The sequence below is a fragment of the Pleurodeles waltl genome, chromosome 5 (assembly GCF_031143425.1).
Source record: "Pleurodeles waltl isolate 20211129_DDA chromosome 5, aPleWal1.hap1.20221129, whole genome shotgun sequence".
Classification (NCBI taxonomy): domain Eukaryota; kingdom Metazoa; phylum Chordata; class Amphibia; order Caudata; family Salamandridae; genus Pleurodeles; species Pleurodeles waltl.
The window spans coordinates 473,860,728-473,881,604 of NC_090444.1; the positions used below are offsets into that span (position 1 = coordinate 473,860,728).

Here is a 20,877-nt window from a genome sequence, read left to right on the forward strand (position 1 = left end):
CGTGGACTTGTTGGTGGTCTCGCGAAAGGTTGTCTGCTAGTTGGTTTTGGATCCCTGGAATAAATTGTGCTATTAGGCGAATGTTGTTGTGAATCGCCCACTGCCATATTTTTTGTGTTAGGAGACACAATTGTGTCGAGTGTGTTCCTCCTTGTTTGTCTTGTAGAGTGACCATGTGAAAGTGGTCCGATATGATGTAGGTATTTAGTGTCCTGAGATCTAATATTGGTCTTAATGTTTTGTCTTTTTTTGGAATTAGAAAGTACAGGGAGTAAACTCCTGTGTTTTTTTGTTGTACTGGTACTAACTCTATTGCATCCTTTTGCAGTAGTGCTTGAACTTCTAGTCCTAAAAGTTCTAAATGTTGTGGTGACATTTTGCGTGTTTTTGGAGGGATGTTTGGTGGGAATTTGTGGAATTCTATGCAATAGCCATGTTGGATTATTGCTAATACCCAATTGTCTGTTGTAATCTGCTGCCAAGATTGGTAGAATTGGCTCAGTCTTCCCCCCACTGGTGTTGAGTGAAGGGGTTGTGTGACTTGAAAGTCACTGTTTAGGTGGAGGTGTTTTTGGAGTCTGGAATCTTCCCCTACTCCTTGGGAATTGACCCCCTCTATAGCCCCTGAAACCTCCCCTTTGGAATGAACCCTGATATGGTGTGGTTCTTGTTTGTTGGCTGGTGGTGTCTGTGGGTTGGCCACGAAACCCCCCTCTAAATGGAGTTTTTCTAAAAGAGCCTCTGCTCTGCGGGGAGTAGAGTGCGCCCATGGCTTTGGCCGTGTCTGTGTCCTTTTTAAGTTTTTCAATGGCTGTGTCCACTTCAGGGCCAAAAAGTTGTTTCTCGTTGAAGGGCATATTAAGGACAGCCTGCTGGATTTCAGGTTTGAAGCCTGAAGTGCGGAGCCAAGCGTGTCTCCTTATGGTGACAGCAGTGTTGACTGTTCTCGCTGCAGTATCGGCTGCGTCCATTGAAGAGCGGATTTGATTGTTTGAGATCGTTTGTCCCTCTTCAACTATTTGCTGAGCCCTTTTTTGGTATTCCTGGGGAAGATGGTCTATGAGAAGTTGCATCTCATCCCAGTGTGCGCGGTCATATCGGGCCAGCAGCGCTTGAGAATTTGCGATGCGCCACTGGTTGGCTGCCTGTGATGCTACTCTTTTTCCTGCCGCATCAAATTTTCTGCTTTCTTTGTCCGGAGGTGGGGCGTCGCCAGATGTATGGGAATTTGCTCTTTTGCGAGCTGCCCCTACTACTACGGAGTCAGGTGGTAACTGCGAAGTAATAAACACTGGGTCTGTGGGTGGTGGTTTGTATTTCTTATCCACCCTTGGGGTGATGGCTCTTGATTTTACGGGCTCTTCAAAAATTTGTTTTGCGTGCCGTAACATCCCTGGTAGCATTGGGAGACATTGATATTGGCTATGTGTAGCCGAGAGGGTGTTAAATAAAAAATCATCCTCTATAGGATCGGAATGCAGTTGGACATTGTGGAATTCTGCTGCCCTAGCCACCAGTTGCGAGTATGAGGTACTGTCCTCTGACGGTGACGGCTTTGTGGGGTATGAATCGGGATCATTGTCCGGCACTGGGGTGTCATATAGGTCCCAAGCGTCTTGATCCTGATTATCTTGACTTATGGTAGTTTGCGCTGGTGAGTGCATTTGTGGCGGTGTTTGTGCCGGCGATGCCTGTTGTGGTGGAGAGGGCGGAGGCGTGACTTTTTTAACCACTTTGGCTTGTGGTTGTGCGTCATCCTTGAGAAGTCCGATCCTTCTTTTTCTCATTATTGGGGGAAGGGTTGATATCTTCCCTGTGTCTTGCTGGATGTACAGTCTGTTTTGTGTGTAGTCTGATTCTACACTTTGGAGCTCTTGTCCAAATCTGTGCATCTGGCCACTTATTCCTTGTTCCTCTATGTAGGATGGAGGTGTGGAACTTTTCGGCGCCGAGAGAGAATCTTTTTTCGGCTTCGGCACCGACAGAATTTTTGTGGCTTTCGGCAGTGTGTCTCGGTGCCGATGTTTTTCGGTGCCGGCATCTTGTTTTTGCCTCTCGGAGCCGCTATCTCGGCTCCGAGGTTGCTCCATGGCGGTCCCTCGACCGGAGTCGGGTGTCTTCGCTATGGGCGTGCCCTTTTTCGGCGCCTTCGACGGGTCGCCGGTTTTATGGGTCGAGCCATGGCCTGTTGGCAGTGGCGTCCCCTGGGCTTTTGTCTTCTCGATGGTTTTAATTTTCGACGTCTTACTCACTGTTTGTTGCTGTTTTTCGACGTCGGAGTCTCCGGATTCTGATTCCGGAACCGAGAATGTTTCCTCTTCGTCGTCGAAACGTTGTTTTGTCGGCGTGGACGCCATTTGTAGACGCCTGGCTCTTCGGTCCCGGAGTGTTTTTCTGGACCGGAAGGCTCGACAGGCCTCACAGGTATCCTCCTTGTGCTCGGGGGACAAGCACAAGTTACAGACCAAGTGCTGATCTGTATAAGGATACTTACTGTGACATTTTGGGCAGAAACGAAACGGGGTCCGTTCCATCGGCTTCGATGTCGCACGCGGTCGGGCCGACCAGGCCCCGATGGGGGATCGAAGCTACCCCAAAGTCTTCAGATGATCGGTGTCGATGTACCTAACTATCCCGATACCGAACGGAACAATACCGACGCTTTCTTCCGAGATTCTGACTAACTTTCCGAACCGAAACACGGAGCGAAAAGGAATACGTCCGAACCCGACAGCGGAAAAAAACAATCTAAGATGGAGTCGACGCCCATGCGCAATGGAGCCGAAGAGGGAGGAGTCCTTCGGTCCCGTGACCAAAAAGACTTCTTCGAAGAAAAACAACTTGTAATACTCCGAGCCCAACACCAGGCAGCGGACTGTGCGAAACATGTGTATCTGCAGCAACATATGCCATCGAACATTATGTTTTTTACAAGGGGACTGTCTCTCGTGCCAATGTAATGAACACACAAGTGTGAGAGTCCAGGGGTGAAGGAAAACAGGGGGAAGTAGTGCTCCAGTAGCTGGTAGCAGTCCCTTCGTTGGTCCAGGGTCCGGGAGTCAGAGATTGACACCCTTCACTAACCCATCACCTTCCTGGGCAGAGAGGAGGTCAGGGAGAGGTTTACTCTCCTCCACACCCTCCTATGTCACCGGAAGCATGTTGACGTCAGTCCTCTCAAAATAAGGCTTCAGTCTATTCACATGGAGCACCATTTGGGGATACCTAGGGGACTGGAGGTCCACTAAGTAAGTGGCCTCCGCTTTTCACTCCTTTATCACAAGTGGGCCAGTCCAGCGATCCTGGAGAGCTCTAGGCTCTGGCTCTATCACCCAAACTTTCTCCTGGCTAAAACTCCACCAGGGTGGTCTTCTGGTCATACCAGCATTTCATAACCTCTTAACTGGCCACAAGGTTGCTCCTGGCCTTTTGCCAGAAACGGTGCATCTGGCTGCGGAGGGCCAGCATGTAGTGGACCACACCCTGGGAGTTTCTTGGGAGCTTTCTCTCATCCCTCTTTGATAATGCTTAGGGATCCCCTCACAGGGTACCCATAGAGAAGCTCAAACAGACTGAACCCTACTCTCTTCTGGGGTACCTCTCTATAAGCAAAGAGAAGGCACGGAAAGAGGATGTCTCACTACGCCTTTTGGCCTCAGGGAGGCCTGTGATCATGCCGTTCAAAGGTCTTGTTGAATCTCTCCACAAGACCATTGGATTGAGGATGATAGGGTGTGGTGAACTTGTAGGTCACCCCAAACGCATCCCACATGGACTTCATGTATGAAGTTTGTGCCTCTGTCAGACACAATAGGTCTTCACTTAGGTAAAGATCCCCATCGGAGTTCTCGTCACCACCGGTGCCGTCACCGTCCTCAGAAGGATTGCCTCTGGGTAGCGGGTGGCATAGTCTACAAAAACCAGGATAATCCTGTTGCCTAGGGCAGTTTTGGGGTCCAATGGACCAATAACGCTGATGCCCAATCTTTCAAACAGGGTGCCAACGACAGTGAGTGGGATCAGGGGGGCCTTGAGCCTTTTTCCTGTATTCCCACTGGCCGGGCAAGTAGGACAGGCCCTACAGAATGCATCTGAGGCTTTCCACATTCAGGGCCAATAGAAATGGGTGACAAGCCTGGCAAAGGTCTTGTCTTGCCCTAAATGTCCTGCCAGGGGAACGTCATGAGCCTGGCCCAGTACCAGCACATGAACTGCCCCAGCCTTAGGTATGTTAGGCTCACTATAAAGGAGATCATTCTCCCAGTAGAGAAGGTGATCACCAGATGCTTCACCTGCTGCTTGGGCTGAGGCCTGTTGCCTCAAGGCCTCAAGAGTGGGACACTCTTTCTGCACCTTGCAGAATTCTTCCCTGGTTTGCCCACCCTCAGCTTGTCAGCCAGCAAGCTCCGGTAGGCCACCTAGGGCAGCAATGTCCTCCCTGGTTGGCTCAGGGGCCTCCTCCTCACCGACCCAGTCAACCACCGTGGGAACTTCCGGGACTAGTTTCCCGCGTCTCTTGCCCCTCTCTTTGACACCTATCTGGGCCATTCTTCCAGGCTCCAGACGCCCTTGAGTCCCCTCATGGGCAGCCATGGACCTTGTGGTCATGCAGACCCGCTCATGCAATCCCAAAATCTCCAAGTAAGACCTTAGCTCTACCTCCCTCCAGGTAGTGTGCTCAAGGTCACTGCCTAACAGACAATCCAAAGGCATGGCAGGACTCCGCTACTTTCAGAGTATCAGAGATCCTCCCCGCCCCCCCCACCCTAAAAGGGAAGCAGAGCTACTGGTAGGTGCTCTCATGATTGTCAGCAACTATGACTTGGTGGAATGTGTTCAGTAGGACCAGCTCTGCTGACACCAACTGACCCTTGACAGTAGTAACGTTGGCTCCTGTGTCACGTACAGCATCCACCTGTTACCCATTGATGGTGATCCACTGCCTATACTTGGAAGTATTAGCAGGCATGTGAGCTTTTGGCACCATTTCTGCATCCCCCAGGGACACTAAGGTTACCTCTATCTGCTCCCCAAAACTAACTGGAACTACCTTCCTCCCGAGCGCTACACTAGCCAACCCAAGTGTCTGCCCTCCAGTGGGGGGCAATGCCCTCTTTGGACATTTGGAGTCACCGGTAGAGAGACCATACTTCGTGCACTCCATGCATTGGGCTACAAACCTTCCTGTCTTACTGTCAAAGAACCCTTTCCTTTTAGACTCAGACTGGGAACCACTATTCCATTGAGAATTATTTTGGGGGCCTTTTGAGAAGTCCTTATTTTTAAGCTTTTCTCTCCCCTCTGTCTTCTGTTGAGGACCCTGACCACCTTTGTGCCCCCTACCCCCCCCACCCACCCAGATACCTTTTTGGACAACCTGGTGCTAGCCCAGAGGTCTGCCTCCTCAGCAAGCTTCTTTGGATCCGTCTGCTTACTGTCTACTAGGTGCTAGCACAACTCTGTAAAGCAAATACTGAGCATATACTCTCAGGATCAAATTATACAAACCCATGTAATTATTTACTTTACTGCCCCGCACTCATCCGTTCAGTGCCTTATTGAAAAAAATCAATAAAGTCTACCCAGGTTTGGGTGGGGAGCTTGCTAATGTCCCTGAATCTTTGGTGATACTTTTCAGGGGTCAGTCCAAATTTGCCAATTGAAATAGCTTTCATAGGGGTATACTTGATCTGGTTCCCCGCCTCTAGTGTAAGAAGTGTGTCCTTCCCAGGTATTGGCATGTGTTTCCACAAGCCTGCCCCCCATTGCTCTTCAGGAATCCCATGAGCTCTTAGTGCAACTTCATATGCTGAAAACCACTTATCAATGTCGTCTCCCACCATATAACTTGGCACCACATCCTTGGGTATACGAACATTTGTCTCCAGCAGGTCCTGTGGGTATGCTGCCACCATCACTGCTAGACTTGAGATCCAGCTCTTTCCGACTCAGTTTGTGAGCCAAGATCAGTTTCTTCTATGCCAAGGGTCTCTCAGCCTCAGGTCTCCTCTCTCTCTATTTTTAACCTTGCCAACTGTAGTTGAAATTCTCTTTCCTCTGCGGTTGGGCCATGATGGGAGACAATGCTTCCAGGTATCACAGGAGGAACAAAATCAGGGGTGTCACCCCCCCACTACTGCTGGTATATCCGCTGGAGAGCCATCCTCTTGCTCTCCCAACTCAACATGCTCTTGTGAGCGGGCTTCTGCCCAAGCCCTCAGCACCTTTTGGTGGTACTCCTTCTTGGAGGTTCCAGGGGTAGGTACCCCCATCCCTTTGCACAAACACTTCCGCTGGCTGACACTATATATCTTCAGCTTGGCTAGGTCAAACTCGCCATCTCTGCATGGGAACACAACCAGAGACATGTTGTATAGGATTTAAATTAGAAAATGTCAAGCAGGGAAATTTGTAGCAAAATGAAACAAATAGAAAAATGATCTTTGACTGTGGGTGGGTAGTGTACATGTAGCTACTGTATGGCACTGCACAAACAAATCCTATCCTCACTGCAGATCACCACTGTTAGAAATGGTGTCTCTAGTTCGCAGAGGTACACACCCTTTTCCAAGTAGGGTCCACAACCCTAGTCAGGGTAAGTCACACACAATCCAAATGATCCTGTGCCCACCCTCGAGTAGCTTGGCACTGAGCAGTCAGGCTTAACTTAGAAGGCAATGTGAAAGGTATTTGTGCAATATATCATACAGTAACAGTGAAAACACCACAAAAATACACCACATAGGTTTAGAAAAATGGATATTTGTCTGAATAAAATACTGCTGAAATGATGAAAATCCAATATACACAAGCGAAGTGATGAATATTTAAAGATTCAATCCAACTAAAGCACCTAGAAAACACAATAGCTACAACTTGGGCTATCACGGCGTTGGTGACAGTCGCTCCCAATAATCCAACACCACCGGTGCTGGTCACAGAGTCACACGGACCCCCAGGAACAGTACCTTTTGAAAACACACAGAGTTGGAAAGAGGTGTCGGTGGAGTCTGTGCGGCATCAGTCCATGGTGACTCCTGGGGAAAGAGGCGTTGGATCCGTGCTGCAAAACAGGTGGCGGTGAGACATCGATTCCGTCCGGATGCAGGTGAAGATGATGCAGCAGCATCCGTAGTGTGTTGAATCCTTGTGACCCGTTGGAGTCACTGGTTCCAGTCCACCAGGACGTGATGCATCCACTTCACAGGGTTGCGATGTCCCCGTGTGACGTCAGCAGAGTGGCAGCAATGTTGAAGTTGCATTGCAGATTGAGGTTGTTGCGTGCTGCGAGGTTCAAGGAGCGGGAGCAGGCTGCAGTGTTGCTGAAGTTGTTCCTAAGTTGCTGAAGTCTGTGTACTAGCACAAAGCTAGCAGGGGAGGTCTTTGTAGTCCATTAGACCCCAGAACAGGGGACAAGCTCAATTTAAGCCCTTGGGAGGGGGAGAAGCAGAGTCCTTTCAGCACAGTCAGAGGGCAGCAGTCCAGAGAGTCCTTTGGGCAGCGAGACAGGTCTTCTGTTCTGACAGAGTTCAGATGCAGGTCCAGAAGTGTGAGTTGGTGGGGTAAGAGACCCAGTTTATATACCCAAAATGCCTTTGAAGTGGGGAAGACTTCAAAGAGTGGTTTTGAAGTCCACAAGTTCCCCTTTCAGTGCAGTCCTGTCTGCCAGGGTCCCTGTAGGGGGTTTGGCAGTCCATTGAGTGAGGGCAGGCCACTAGTCTGACATGTCAGGCCCTCCACCCTTCCAGCTCATGAAGACCCATTCAATATGCAGATTTCTGCAGGTGTGACTGAGTGTCCTGAGTTTGTGCTTGTCTGGGTGAAATGCACAAGGTAGCTGTCAACCAGCCCAGCTGTTGATTGGAGACAGGCTGTAAGGCACAGATGGTTTTTAAGTGCAGAGAAATTCTCACTTTCTAAAACTGGCATTTCTAAAATAGTAATATAAAATAAAACTTCAACAATAAGCATGATTTTCTATTACCACTCTGGCCATACTAAATATCACCTAGTTACCCCTTTCTGATCAGAATCTACCACATTAAAAAGTATATGAGGGCAGTCCTAATGCTACTCTGTGAATGAAGCAGGCCTCATAGTAGGGGAAAACAACTTTAGAAGTTTTTCACTACGAGGTCATATAAAACACATGTACATGTCCTGCCTTTTACCTACATAGCACCCTGCCCTATGGGTTACTTAGGGCCTACCTTAGGGGTGACTGATATGTAGAAAAAGGGAAGTTTAAGGCTTGGCAAGTACTTTTAAAATGTCAAGTTAAAGTGGCTTGAAACTACACACACAGGCCTTGCAATGGCAGGCCTGAGACATGGAGGGGTATGGGGCTACTTAGGCAGGTGGCACAATCAGTGCTGCAGGCCCACTAGTAGCATTTAATGTACAGGCCCTGGTCACATGTAGGGCACTTTACTAGGGACTTATAAGTAAATCAAATGTGCCAATCAGGGATGAACCAATGTTAACATGTTCAAGGGAGAGAGCATAAGCACTTTAGCAGTGGTAAAATGTGCAGAGTCCTAAAACCAGCACAAATAATGTCAGAAAAGTGGAGGGAAGCAGGCATAAAGTTGGGGGATGACCACCCTAAGGCTGTCAGGTCTAACAATGTGTCACTGATTCACACTTGGCCAAGGGTGCATAAAGGCTTAAAGGCGAAGCACCCAGGTTCGAGGCAATGAGTGACACTACCCCTCGTCTTCGAGGGCCTCGAGGACCTTTGCTGAGCTGAGAGCCGTGACCTCCTCAGCCCAGCAGAGCTCAGCCCAGGCAGCCAGAATAGCGCATGTCTAGTTCCTGGATGCCTGACCTGAAAGTTAAGAATGTCTGTCCGGTTGACCTTTGCTCAGCCTGACACTCGTCTTGAGAGTCAAAAGGTGAGGCGTCTGGCCCCTCAGCCCCAAAGGAAGGGCTGCAGCTATAAGCCAGTATGTAAGAAAGAAGACATTTTGAAAAATACTCTGAATCATTTGATAGCTTGGGTACCCACATGATAGGGTACTTCTGGGATGTACAAATAACCACTGCTCCTAAACTCCATATCTTAAGCTCATAGTAGAAATGCATAGGTTTCCCTGATACCCATATTTCACCATATGAATTTATCTGTTTTCGGTACACAATGAAAAACCCCTGTATGGTGCAGCTCAGTTGATGACTGAGTACATTGGGTTCTTGGAAAACCTACAAACCCTATATATTACTGCAACGCAAAAGGGCCTAGTGAATGTGATGATATACTGCTTTTGTAAATCGGCCATTGTGCTAAAAAGTTACAGTTGAAAACGTCACAAATGGCGATTTTTTGCAACTAATTTTTTCATTCTTCAGGAAAACTACAAGGGATACATACATATGACCCCTTGCTGAATTATGATATTTTTTCTATTGTTCAGAAATCTTTAGCTTTTCTGGATCACCTATGGGTTTCACAGTGGGTTCCACCACAAACTAGAAGCAGGTTTAAAAAAAAAAAAATAGGAAAATGGGCTACCTCTTTGAAAAATGCCAAAACTGGGGGCGTGGCCAATCAATATGGCCGTGTGGACATAATCCACAGAGGCTCCACTTGTTACCTTCTTGGAGACCACGGCGACAATGTCATCTCGTATGCCAGGGCCCTAATGTGAGCACCAGAGGGAATAGGGAATGAGGGGGCATACAGTGGGCAGTGCACAAAATGTACGACGATGTTGTATTCCATGGAGGCAACATGCCGGCTGGCGCAGTTCTCCGGACCTAACCCCACCACGTGTTGAGCGGACCAGCAAGAGGGAGACATGGGCTCAGGACCTGGACCAAATCTGGTGAAGCGGACTGGGTCTCATGGGTGGCCACGGGCTCAGATCTTAGAGAGGGCGGACCTGGAGTGCTGTGGAGAGTCGGCGCAGAGGCTGCATGGAGGTATCCAGAGGAGAGGAGCGTCCCGGACCCGTGACTGTCTGTGGATCCGGTGGCCGTGCTGGGGACCGCCATAGCGTGCTTTGTGGGAACAGAACCCCAGGCGGAGTTTGCCACAAGGAAGGTGAAAGCCAGGAAGGTGAAGAAGAGCCCGAGCGTCCTGAAAGCTGGCAAGACATGAGGAAACCTGCCAGGGTTCAGGGGGGAGGGGGTGCATGGTTCCACTGGGTCAGGAATGCAGGCCCCAGCTCATAATTTGCCTCAGGGGATCAGGCAGAGGCCTAATATTTAATTGCCTGACCTTGGCATGGCACCTGCCATGCGGAGAACAGTTCCATCCAGAGAGCGAAGGCAGTCAGAAAGGGATTAATCATGATTGCTACAACCTTGCAGCTTGGATGACTACCTGAAAGAGTAGAGCATCAGGGAAGCACTGAAGATGGATCTGTGGCGGCTTCGATGATACCCCTACTTTGCTCCAGGCTGGGTACATGCTTACAGCCCATGGCAGCCTAAGAGCAACAGATGGTGTTTGGAGCAGAAAACGCAAGGGTGTGTTGATAGGTGCGGCAATGGAGGCGGTGCTGCTGACGGTCCTTGAGGGAGGGATGGGAGGAGGTGGGGGTGGAGGGGGGGCAGCTGCTAATTCTGGGCCTAGCCAGGATGAGAGAGTGATCGCACTGCTCCCCCTACACAGTGCACTGTCGCCACGCCAGGCCAGGCCTTGCATCTATGTCACGCAAGAAGCTACCGTCAAGTAGAGTCTCTAATTACTTTGCCCCTGCCGGGCCCATATCAGAGGGTACATCACAATACTCAGCAGAGAGCATGGTATTGACAAAGGATGACCTCCTCACTTTGCTACGCGACTAAGAATGAAGAACTTACTGCTGACATTAAAGCCACATTCGAGCCCTTAAAATCAGAAGTCAATTCTCGTTTGACCTCCCTCCAAACTGTTGTGGACTTGGGTGTCCGCAATGTGGACCTCAAGACGGAGGTGCAGGAGATGTAACACCAGATGGCCCCTCTGGAAGGTGGTATTACCCAGCTACAAACACAACTTCATCTTACGCTCCTTAATCGTGAGGAACTGGAAAATCGCTCACGTAGAGACTATTCGGGTGAGGGGCCTAGAGGAGGGGAGTAAGGAACTTAAGGCATTCATAACAGACCTCTTCTCCAACATCCTGGGCGCCAATAACCCAGAGGTCCAACTGAAGCGTATGCACAGAGTGGGAGTCCATACCGCTGGAGAGGGGAAGATACCCAGAGACATCCTTTGCGAAAGTGAACTCCTCTAAGGTGAAAGCGCTAATCTTTCAGAGGGCAAGGAAACAAGATACTATCTCCTTCCAGGGGACGGATTGCTCACTGTACCAAGACGTAGCCCCAGTAACATTAGCTTCCACACTAAAATTTCACTCAATCACAGAGGCCTTGAGGGTGATAAATATCAGGTACAGATTGACCTATCCCTCTGGCATAGTCTTTGAGCTCAACAGCAAACTTCACTTCACGGATCTTGAGGAGGCATCTCTACTATTGGGAATAGAGGTTGGGGGACCATTCGTAGCCACTGACTTGTACCAAAGGAGATCGGAGGCCCCCACCACAAACGTCTGGCAATAGCAGAAAATGGGGAAGAGGAATCACAAGAAATAAAGAGCCACAGCTAACACAACTGTTCTGAATGGAGTGAAAAAGGTATTTTTGCCTCTTCAACTATGACTCAGACTTTCTGAACTACCCCACCTTTGAACAAGGGACCCAATGACAAACATCAATGGAGGACTGGCTGCTCTCACTAGCCTTGCTACAGCATTGCTCCAATGTATGACAGGTGACAGTGACAGAATGGGTATGTGCAGCTCTCTATGAGGTATCAAGGTGGGTGTGTCTTCACTGCCAGTCACGGTAATCTCGAGATGGTATGGTTTGCAGCTACAATGTTACTGTTCTGTTTTTTTAAGTCTTATTACCTTTCTCTTTCTGTGGACTCAAGCATGGATGACATTGTGGGATATAAGGAGGGGATTGGGAAGCAGGGTTGGCAGATGGGAGGGATCATCTGCATTCTTTATATAGGCTATCCTCTGTGCTGGTGGGGGGGAAGGCCAACATTGCAAACTACTTGGGACGCAGGATACTTGAAATCTTAATGTGGAATGTTAAGGTTCTTAACTCCCCCAATAAGAGGTCACAACTTTGGAAATATTTTGGGGACCACCACTTTGATGATATTGCTCTGCAGGAAACTCATCCTAGGAGGGTGAATGGATACCGGCTGCACAACAAACAATTTCCACATACCTACAGGTCTTCATCAACCACAAAACATATGGTGTGGCCTTGTTGTTTCATACCTCAACCCACTTCCAGTTGTGGGACACAAAACGGGTCAAGGAGGGCAGATACTTAATAGCCAAGGGTTGCATCAGAGGGAAACTGCACCGTAGCTACATTACATGCTCCAAACAGTGGCCAATCTCAATTCCACCTATCCTTTTGATCCTCATTAGAGGGGTATGCAGAAGGTGATATTCTCCTTTTAGGAGATTTTAATTTAATATGGGATAACACTCAAGAAACTACCCACCCTCACAGGACACAGATGAGTATCTTTACGAGAGCTCAACTCCATGGTAAAGGACTATACGTTTTTCTCGCACTCCCATAGATCACATTCGAGGATCAACTAGGTCTTCCTGAGCCAATCCCTATGACAGGCAGTTAGGACGGCAACCATCTGCCCCATCATCATCTCTGACCATGTCCCTCTAAGGATAGGGTTTGACTGTCCCACGACACGTTGCAAAATTTCACAGATATAGGACCCAATATCCTAACAAGCGACCGCTTTTTCCGAGATAAACTTCGAAAGGCAATTAAGGACTATTTTCATCACATCAATCCTATCGACATCTTACAACCTGGGATGCATTTAAAGTGGTTACACCGGGCAAATGCACCTCTTTAGCAACTACACCAATAAAAGATTAAAGTGAGGCAGGACTTGGAAAGTAAATTGGTAGCAGAAGAACAGGCCCATAAAGACTCTCCTACCTGGCTCTTGCAGAAGAAGGTGACTTCTCTAAAAGGTAAACTACAATCCATACACATTAAGAGTGCAGAGATCTCACATTTGCTCTTGAAAGGGGAACAGAATGGGCCCAATGCTGGTGCAACACCTACGCATCAGACAGGCGATAGACTTCATAGCACAAATCAGAGATGATTCAGGTGAGCTACAGTACGCAGAGGAAGAGAAGGCCCAAATATTTTGGGATGTTTACACCTGATTATATACTTCTGAGCTGCCGGACATACATGAGCAAAAGGCTTACTTAAAGCAAACCTCCTGCAAGTCTCAACAGAGGCCAACAAAAATTTAATAGCTCCCATTGCATTGGAAGAGGTACAGGCAGCCATCGATTCTCTTCTGCTAAACAAATCACCCGGTCCCAATGGCCTTAATGCCCAATTCTATAGAACATTTGGTTCCATCATGCACCCGCCTCCCCCAGCTCACCTCACTGAACTTTTTAACCAGGTAATGGAAGGCCATTCTATTTCTCCTACTATGGGAAAAGCCCTACTAGCGCTCATTCTTAAAGCAGGGAAGAACCCTCAATTATGTGCTACCTATCGTCTTATCACTCTTCTAAATTTAGATGCAAAACTGTACTTTACAATTTTGGCCAAAAGACTAGAAGAGGTATTGCCTGACTTGATCCACCCCGACCAAATCGAGATTCATTAAAGGTTGTCAGATGCATGACAATCTACAACGAGTAGTCTACCTCGATGGAGAAGGTGACTAAGAAAAAGATACCTGCCATGCTTGTTGCATTTGATGCCGAAGAGACACTTTGTGTTGAGTGGTCCTTTTTAACTGCAACCCTGAGACAGTTCTGGTTTAGTGAACAATTTTTAGCCATGCTAATGAGCCCTCGCTCACAGATTTTGCTCAACAGTGTGGCTTCTGACTTCTTTGACCTGACAAGGAGGGAGAGGAAGGGTGGCTCCCTCCCCCCCTGCTTTTTGTTCTCAGTGTTGAGCTCTTGGCAGCCAGAATCCGGGCTAACCCAGGAATTCAGGTAATTCAGTATGGCCTTGATGAGCATTAGATCTCACTGTTTCGTGGATGATATCTTACTCTTTGTCACCACTCCCCAAACCACCCTCCTTTCCATTCAAGATGAGCACGCCATATATGAGTTGATCTCGGGATTAAGGGTCAATCTAGGGAAATCCTACCTGCTTAACCTGACTGTTCCCCCAACAGAAATGAAAGCTATAGCTTCTGAGACACCATTCTTGTGGGGCAAGAAGGAAATTACCTATTTAGGTATAAACATTACCCCTGAAGTCACTGATCTATATAAGGTGAAATTCCCTCCACTTCTTAGTAGTCTGCGATGGACATTAAGCAGTAGTCGCCACTTTTCCTCACCTGGATAGTACGCATCAACGCTATTAAGATGACGGTGCTTCCCCACATGTTGTATTTGTTACAAGTTCTGCTCATTGAGGTACATAAAGAATTTTTCTCAGAAGCCCGTTTAATGGTTACAAAGTTCATTTGGCAGGGAGGTAGGGCTTGATTATCTTACAAACTGTGGCTTCACATGGACAGCGCAGTGGGGGGGCTGGACAATATTGGACATCCTCTGGAAACCTAGCAAAGACGACCAAGAAACGCCTATCTGAGCACCCCTATTACCACCACACTTAAGGTTTGGGATATAGCAAAAAAGCATACGGGGTGATGACTTTTCCCTCCCCACACAGCCCTATTGACTATGATGTGGCTTTCCCCCCAGCGTCGACACGAGGGCCATTTGACAGGTGGAGGGAGGGAAGAGGTGCCTGAAGATCTCGGACTTGCTTCATGGGAATGATATCTTAAAATTTGAGAACTGCTGCAGGGACCTGCAATTACCCCTATCAGTACACTTCCACTACTCTCAATTAAAGCGTTGGGCATTACACCTGCAAATGCACTTGGTGCCTACCAGGGAACTGCTCCAGATTGAACAGTTCGTTCGACAAGGGGGATTGACGAGGGGATGTATCTCTACCCTCTACAAGCTACTGATGTCGGCACGACACAATCACTCAACACACTATGTAACATTTTGGGAGCATGTTCTTGGTTCCACAATCAAGGAAAAGCAGTGGAACATACTCTTTCAAGATATCCCCAAATATAACCACTCCATGGGATTAAGAGAGGCACACTACAAACTACTTTTTAACTAGAAGCTATACACAGAAAAGCTTAAAAATATCTTTCCTTGCACATCTGATAGATGCTGGAGGGGCTGCGGAATGTTGGGTGATTTTCCAAACATCTGGTGGGAATATCCAACTATCCATCCATACTGGTAGGAACATTCATCACAAATTAAAAAGATATCTTGGTTAGCCTATCCCCAATACTCTGGAATAAGTATTTTTGGGTATCCGTGCGCCAGCCCTGAAGCAAGTTGACCTTGGCACCATTCTGGAAGAAATCAGTCACCCTCCTATAGCACTGTGGTACACCCAGCTTTGGCAGCTCCTCTCCATGGAACATATGGCGGACATTTTAGCAGGCACAAGAAAGGGCTTTGAGTATACCTGGGATCCCGTGGTTCAGTTCCTCTCTAAAAGGTCTCCCTTTTATGTCTTGCGGCTCGTGTCTTAAGGTACTTCAACTCTCATGTATAGAAGGGCTCCCCACCCTGGTTCGAAGAATCCCCTACAGCTGTACCTATACTTGATGTTCTCCAGTAAGCACTTTTTATCCATGCTAATATTTTTCTACATGATATTTTAGTCCTTTTTGTATAACTATTTCCATACTAAGCTATCCTATATCATGAACGTGGTACCTATTTCAGTAATACGCATTACTGACTGAACAAAGGGAGATTTCCTCCCGATTATATATTGTTTCACAGCGTACGCCATTTGTTGGTCATGATGTACCCATAGGTAGCATACAATCGGAGTTCATAGTATCGAAGTGTTTCTATCTGTACTGCTAAAACTTTAACAAAGAAAGTTTAAGAAAAAAGAAAAATGCCAAAACTGTTGTCAATTTTTTATTTTTTTATTCAGCTCTGGAAAGACACTGATCTGGAGCAGTTTTTTCCTATTTTTCCCCAAAAACTAAAAGTGTCACTATATTTTAGCTATTTTCTCGGTTCTCTCCAAGGTAATCCGCAAACCATGCATACCTTGTAAAAAGGACACAAATTTGGTGTGGATAGCTTACATGGAAAAAAAGGTATGGAAGCCCAAGCAATGATTACCCCAAATAACCAAAAGACAGCTTAATACTGAGGAGGGAATAGACCTAGCAGCAAAAGGGTTAATGATGTAATCAGGCACTCTGCTTTCATTACAACTCTACCAAGTAGCTAACGTTGTGGTGCTGATATTAAGTGCTGCAGGACGTTTCACAGGGTAAAATACAAAGTACCACATCATAGCAAAGGAGCAACCTCCAGCACAAACTCACTGGCCACAGATGCCCCCAGACTTGAGAGACAGAGGATGCAGCAGATCTTTGTCAAAGCAGCACAGCGCTCAGAGTTGAGCACATTTATTCAACATCCCAGAGCTCTGACGTAAAAGCAGTCATATATATGGAAAAACACTCTGCAGAACTTTGATGTGCACAAGTCTGAAACTAGCTTTTACTGCCACCTTTTGCAGGGTAAAGTGACACCTCTTCTGAGCTCACATTTTCTAAGGGGGCTAAATTATGCTCTTATCTGGTTCTCAAGTGTCCCAATCTGTCTGAGGAATTGCTGGGCCAGTGGTTTATACACCAAAGCATACATAACTTGCATCTATTTACGACCATAAAATGACATTTTACCAAGACCAATCGATTAAATAATCCGTTAAGAAATACCCAATTCAGTACAATGTGCTTTCATACCACTGGTATGTCAAGTATTTTTAATAGATATCATAAACGGACCCACTCTTTGTTCACAACCATGGAGGGTATTTAGCTTTCTCCCAGCTTGTGCTGTAGAGGTTATCCCGTGTGCAGAAAGCTGGCCTGGTGTGTGGTGAGCACCTATGGTGTTATCACCTACTACTAGGTCCAGGTATCCCCTATTAGAGATGTGTAGGCAGTGTCTAGTAAGCCAGGGCTTTCTAGAGAAAGCTGTGGATGTACAGCCAAGACCTATCTATGAGACATGCAGAGCTTATACAATACCACTGTAGTCACACAGTGCTCACACACATGAAAGAACCACATAGTGTTACTAAAATAAAGGTACTTCATTATGGTAACACAATTACTAAAATACTGTGTAGGCAATTCCCAACTAGCAGGTGAGTAAACACACTATTATACACACATTAGAAGTCAGGGATTGGCATAGAAAGCAATAGAAAACAGTCAAATAACAGAAAATAATGGGACCAAACCATATACTAATAATTAAGAGGAATGCGAAAGTCATTCTCCAGCCCAAGGAAGTGGGATCTGTAGACGGGACCTGGAGGAACAAGGAACCCCAAAAGATAAGTACCAGGGTACCTCCCAGAGACCAGGAGAGAAGAGGTAAGTCCTGATTTCTCTCCCAAACCTACAGATAGACTTTGGAAAAGGACTGTGCAAGACCCAATCAAGACTGGAAGAAACCAAAGTTGGATCCTGACAGAACAGGACCTGCAAATGAAGGGGATTAAGTTCAGTTCCAGATGGAGTGTCCGGTTGGGGCAGGAGTCACTACCCACCCTTCTGGAGATGCAGGACCAAGTTGACAGTGAAGACAATGAGTCAGCTATGCAGCAGAGGAGAAGAGTTCCAGAAGTAATGCACACAATGTCCCATGTTGGAAGAAGAGTTGTAGTCAGTCAGTGGTGTGGAAAAAAAACCAACAAGCCTTGGCAAAGGAAAGAGTCACAGTTGAAAAATTGCAGCTATGCCAGGGACCAGGAAGGTCCAGGGGGACTCAACCCAAGGAGGGAAGTCCCAGGTGATCCTCAGCAGTGAGGAGAGTCGGAAGACGAGTATGCAGACCCACAGACAACTCACAGGCAGCAGGCACCGGAGTTGCAGTGAGGTCCACTCGGCATGCCTGAAGAGGAGTCCCATGTCACTGGAGCAGCAGACAGGAGCCTGTGCTTTGCAGGGAAGAGTGCTGGAGACATGTAGCCTGAAGGTTCCTTGGAAGAAGAGCCAAAAAGCCTTGGTAGCTGCAAGAGTCACGGTGCACAGGAGTACGGTCCTGCAAGGAGAAGCAAGGGCTTACGATAGAGAAGACTGAGGGGACCACTCCAGACTACAACCTGTGTTGCAGGATCCACACAGTTTTGCAGGAAAGAAGATCCACGCAGCTGGATGTCATTGCAGTTGGTGCCTGCGGATGCAGGGGAGTGACTCCTTAACTCCAAGGGAGATTCCTTCTTGTGCAAGCTGGAGACCCGTCACCCTCAAAGGATGCACAGCCAGGGAAATGTTGCAGTTGCTGGGAGGAGCCAGAGAAACAATGTTGCAGAGCGGAGTTGTAGCTGGGGTTGCAGATTGTCAGTTCCTGGAGGGTCCAATTGCAGTCCCGGTGGCCAGAAGATGAAGGAAACAACGCAGAGGAATGCTGCTGGAATCTTGCACATCAAATCTGAAGGCCCGCCGTGGAGGGAGACCCTAAATAGCCGAGGAAGGGGGACTGGTCACCTAGCAAGGTGATCACCCATCAGGAGGGTGCTGTGACATCACCTGCCTGACCTGACCATTTAGATGCTTCCAGGATCCTCTACCCACCTTGAATTCAAGATGGCAGAATCAAGTGGCCACCTGGAGGATCTCTGGCAACCACCCCTGGGGTAGTGATGGACAGGGGAGTGGTCACTCCCCTTCCTTTGTCCAGTTTCACACCAGAACAGGGACTGGGGTCCCTGGACTGGTGCAAACCGGTTTATACAAGGAGGACATTCCAGAGGCTTGGGGAGGCTCCCAAGCCATGTAACCCCTATTTCTAAAGGGAAAGGGTGTTGCTTCCCTCTCCCAAAGGAAATCCTTTGTTCTGCCTCGCTCTGCCTGAGCTGGTCAAGCAGCAGGAGGGCAGAAACCTGTGTGGGGTGGCAGCAGCGCAGGCTGTCCTGAAAACCCTAGAAGACTGGTAGGAGCAGTGCTGGGGGTCCTCTAAGGAGGCCCCCCAGGGTGCATGGAATCATACAAACAATACTTCCAACAGTATTGGGGTATGAGTCAGACATGTTTGATACCAAACATGCCCATGTTCAGAGTTACCATTATGTAGCTGGACAGAGGTAGTGACCTGTGTTCAGTACACGGGTAAAATGGCTTCCCTGCACTTACAAAGTCCAGGAAAATGGAGCTGGAGTTCGTAGGGGCACCTCTGCTCATGTAGGGGTGCCCTCCTACAACCTGATTCCACCTCATTCCTCTGGGAATTCACTCAATGTTTACCCTTTGATTTACCCTTTCTCTGCTAGACCACTGTCCAACGAGTCCACCCTCGACAAATACTTTACCACACACCTGAGACTATGCCCTTCAGTCTCATGACCACAAGTAACATGTCCAAAATATATCATTTTTAAATATTGCCCATCCACAAAAAAGTGCTGAAGAAAACTGATGGAATAGTTTAATCGATATAGAAAACGATAACACAGCAATATCTACCCAGGTGAGTTTATCACGTTGAAAAATGCACTCCATACCTTTTTTAATTGAAGGCAAATGTATTTTTTTCAGCAATTCACAACAAGATACAAGTACAATTTATCAAACAGAACCAGCACAAACCACTGTAAGATGGGATTTCAGCAAAAGTTATTATTAATTTCTACAAAGCCACGCACCTGCCGAAAGAAGCCCTTCTCTGTACTTGCTTGCCCAATGGTAATTTTACGAAGGAATCGGTCGTTTGTGTCCAAGACTAGAGAAGGACATGGAGGGAAAAAAAGAGAAATGAGTCATAGTCCACGCTCTGTATTCCAGAAACAGGATTAAAAAGAGGTCATTTTAGATATTTAGGCTTATGCTGTGCCACTCACACACTGCCTTTTTCAAACTTTGGGGAAATCATAACCAATCTGCCAACTCTGCAGAAGAGGAGGTCTAGACTTAGACGATTACCAACCTTTACATACAATCCGGATTAGATGCACTAGTACTTGAAGATGAACTCTACCAAAAAACCTGGTTTGCATAACCTCACATTCAATGCCAGGTGTATCTCATGTAACCTGTCATTGTGTCAAAAATGTCTTTAAAGTTTTAGAGACATCAAAACATGTAGCAGCGGTTGCACAAGACAGCCCTCTAAAGAGAAAATGAATTTCCATGCACTATGTGTATAGCTTCTGAAGATCGTGTGGAGGTCTGCAGCAATATTTGGTAGGCTATGTGACTGAACAACGCGGACATACAGGTGAGGCACTATAATGCTCCTCATGGAGCTCCCTTGTTTAGTTATACACCTCTGAGAACATGAATAGATGGAGTTTCAAGATGCTAGCTAGGAATTAGTGACTTTTAAAAAGCATTTCCTTCTGATAAAATGAAAAAGGAAAATGCATGTAAACAGCATCTGTTAGGTAGTTCTTGTGGTCAAGTCCCACTATTTCGAAATATAGTTATTTCCCTCACCAGCAAAGGTGCATAGTAAAAACTGAATGCCCCATTCCATACTGCTCACATTTCTTTCTAAACTGTTATAATGATGAAGAACCAGAAAAGCTAGTGAGCTGCCTACAGGGAGTAAACGTTTAATGAGGAGAAATAGCACCACCAGTACAATGTTAAACCTTACTCGTTTACCCTGATGAATTGTATTAATGTGAACAATCTACTCAATGGAAAAGGAAGCCCCATTCTTCTGCCTGAAAGAGGCCGGCCAGAGCCCTCCTGCCCTGTTGGTGAGAAAGAGGACTGGAAAAGATAAGCTTGGGCCCCCGAAAAAAGATTAGACC

The 20,877-nt window shown here is 47.3% G+C and overlaps 1 protein-coding gene across 3 annotated transcripts in view; it reads right to left on the bottom strand.

The window, feature by feature from the left end:
• MTHFD1L (methylenetetrahydrofolate dehydrogenase (NADP+ dependent) 1 like) overlaps positions 1 to 20,877 on the bottom strand; it is a 1,484,080-nt gene that overhangs the window by 842,195 nt on the left and 621,008 nt on the right. For all 3 annotated transcript variants that reach the window (XM_069234289.1, XM_069234288.1, XM_069234290.1), the window contains one exon: positions 19,765 to 19,841. In XM_069234289.1, coding sequence (XP_069090390.1) covers positions 19,765 to 19,841 — 77 coding nt within the window. The remainder of the gene's footprint in view (positions 1 to 19,764; positions 19,842 to 20,877) is intronic.